The 1,489-nt window shown below is 40.2% G+C and overlaps 1 protein-coding gene across 1 annotated transcript in view; it reads left to right on the top strand.

The window, feature by feature from the left end:
- The first annotated feature begins 388 nt into the window (after positions 1-388).
- KCNJ15 (potassium inwardly-rectifying channel, subfamily J, member 15) overlaps positions 389-1,489 on the top strand; it is a 1,550-nt gene continuing 449 nt past the window's right edge. Inside the window, 3 exon segments of the mRNA XM_010072843.1 lie at positions 389-456; positions 800-1,486; positions 1,488-1,489. The exon segment at positions 1,488-1,489 is cut by the window's right edge and continues 449 nt beyond it. Coding sequence (XP_010071145.1) covers positions 389-456; positions 800-1,486; positions 1,488-1,489 — 757 coding nt within the window.

Here is a 1,489-nt window from a genome sequence, read left to right as displayed (position 1 = left end):
CGGGTGGTCCAATGATTGCTGGGTTCAGCAAGGTCAGGGCCCATGGCTAGAATGCTGACTTTGTGAATTGCCTTTTTTTTTTTTTTTCATTAGACTACTTTAAAATAGGAGTCCTGTACGGTGCAAACAGCTTTAAAGTATTTTCAGGTGTAAATATTCCTTTCCAAAATCCAGCTTTGATGTGTTCAGGTCTGCTTTGTTTCTCTTTAAGTTAGTGGTAGGTCTGTAACAAAGAGCCAGATCTGATTGAGTAAGTCACTTGTGGAAGTTAATTGTTCACAGCAAAAGCTGGTCTGGCTCATTTTGTCTCTGTCGCAGGAAGAGACAGAGGTGGTGTGCTGGATCTGCGTTCTAAACCAAGCATTGACGGGACTTTAATATTTATCAGATGTCTCTCTTCAGGGCATTAAAGAAAACCTGCTCAGTAATCAGAAAGAGCCTCTTCAGTAAAGAAACGTAAGGGAAAAAAAATTAATGCATTTTACAGAAATAAAGTACTAATATAAAATTTCAGCTCGGTCAAATTTATTTTGCAGGCTATCATTAAAGAAACCTACTTCTCCATATTTGGCAGTCACCAAGATCAAAGAATGATTTTTTTTTCCTGGAAAAGATAATATCAAGTTATTTGTAATGTCAGATATTGTGTGATGGTTACTTTATATTCCAACTGTTTTTATTCACTGCTGCTGTGTTTAGATTATATTTGTGCCTTCTCTCCATCAGCTCTTTCAAATGCTTCTCAGAATTGGTTATGTGCTTTGATTTTGTTAACAGTCTTCTTCTATTCTCTCCTTAGGACTAAAGCAGTGAGAATGGGAACCACAAAAATCAATATGACCCGTGTCCCGCTGGTTAATGGAGGCATCGACACTGCCATGCTCAAGGCACATAAACCCCGTGTGATGTCCAAAAGCGGCCACAGCAATGTGCGGATAGACAAAGTGGATGGCATTTACCTACTCTACCTTCAAGATTTGTGGACTACAGTTATAGACATGAAGTGGAGGTACAAACTCACCTTATTTGCTGCTACTTTTGTTATGACCTGGTTCCTCTTTGGAGTTATATACTATGCCATTGCATTCCTTCATGGTGATTTGGAAATAAACAAGTTTACCCCAAAGCGCGAGCCATGTGTCAAGAACGTAGACTCTCTGACTGGGGCATTCCTCTTCTCCCTGGAGTCACAGACAACCATTGGCTATGGATTTCGCTTCATTACAGAGGAGTGTCCTCATGCCATTTTCTTACTTGTGGCCCAACTGGTCATCACCACCTTGATTGAAATCTTCATCACAGGTACCTTTCTGGCCAAAATTGCAAGACCTAAAAAAAGGGCAGAGACTATTAAATTCAGCCACTGTGCTGTCATTACTAAACACAATGGAGAACTTTGCCTGGTGATCAGAGTAGCAAATATGAGGAAGAGTCTTCTGATACAGTGTCAGCTATCTGGGAAGCTTCTTCAGACGTATGAAACCAAAGA

The sequence above is a fragment of the Pterocles gutturalis genome, unplaced genomic scaffold (genome assembly GCF_000699245.1).
Source record: "Pterocles gutturalis isolate BGI_N339 unplaced genomic scaffold, ASM69924v1 scaffold35322, whole genome shotgun sequence".
Lineage (NCBI taxonomy): Eukaryota > Metazoa > Chordata > Aves > Pterocliformes > Pteroclidae > Pterocles > Pterocles gutturalis.
This window is presented reverse-complemented; position numbering and strand designations above follow the sequence as displayed.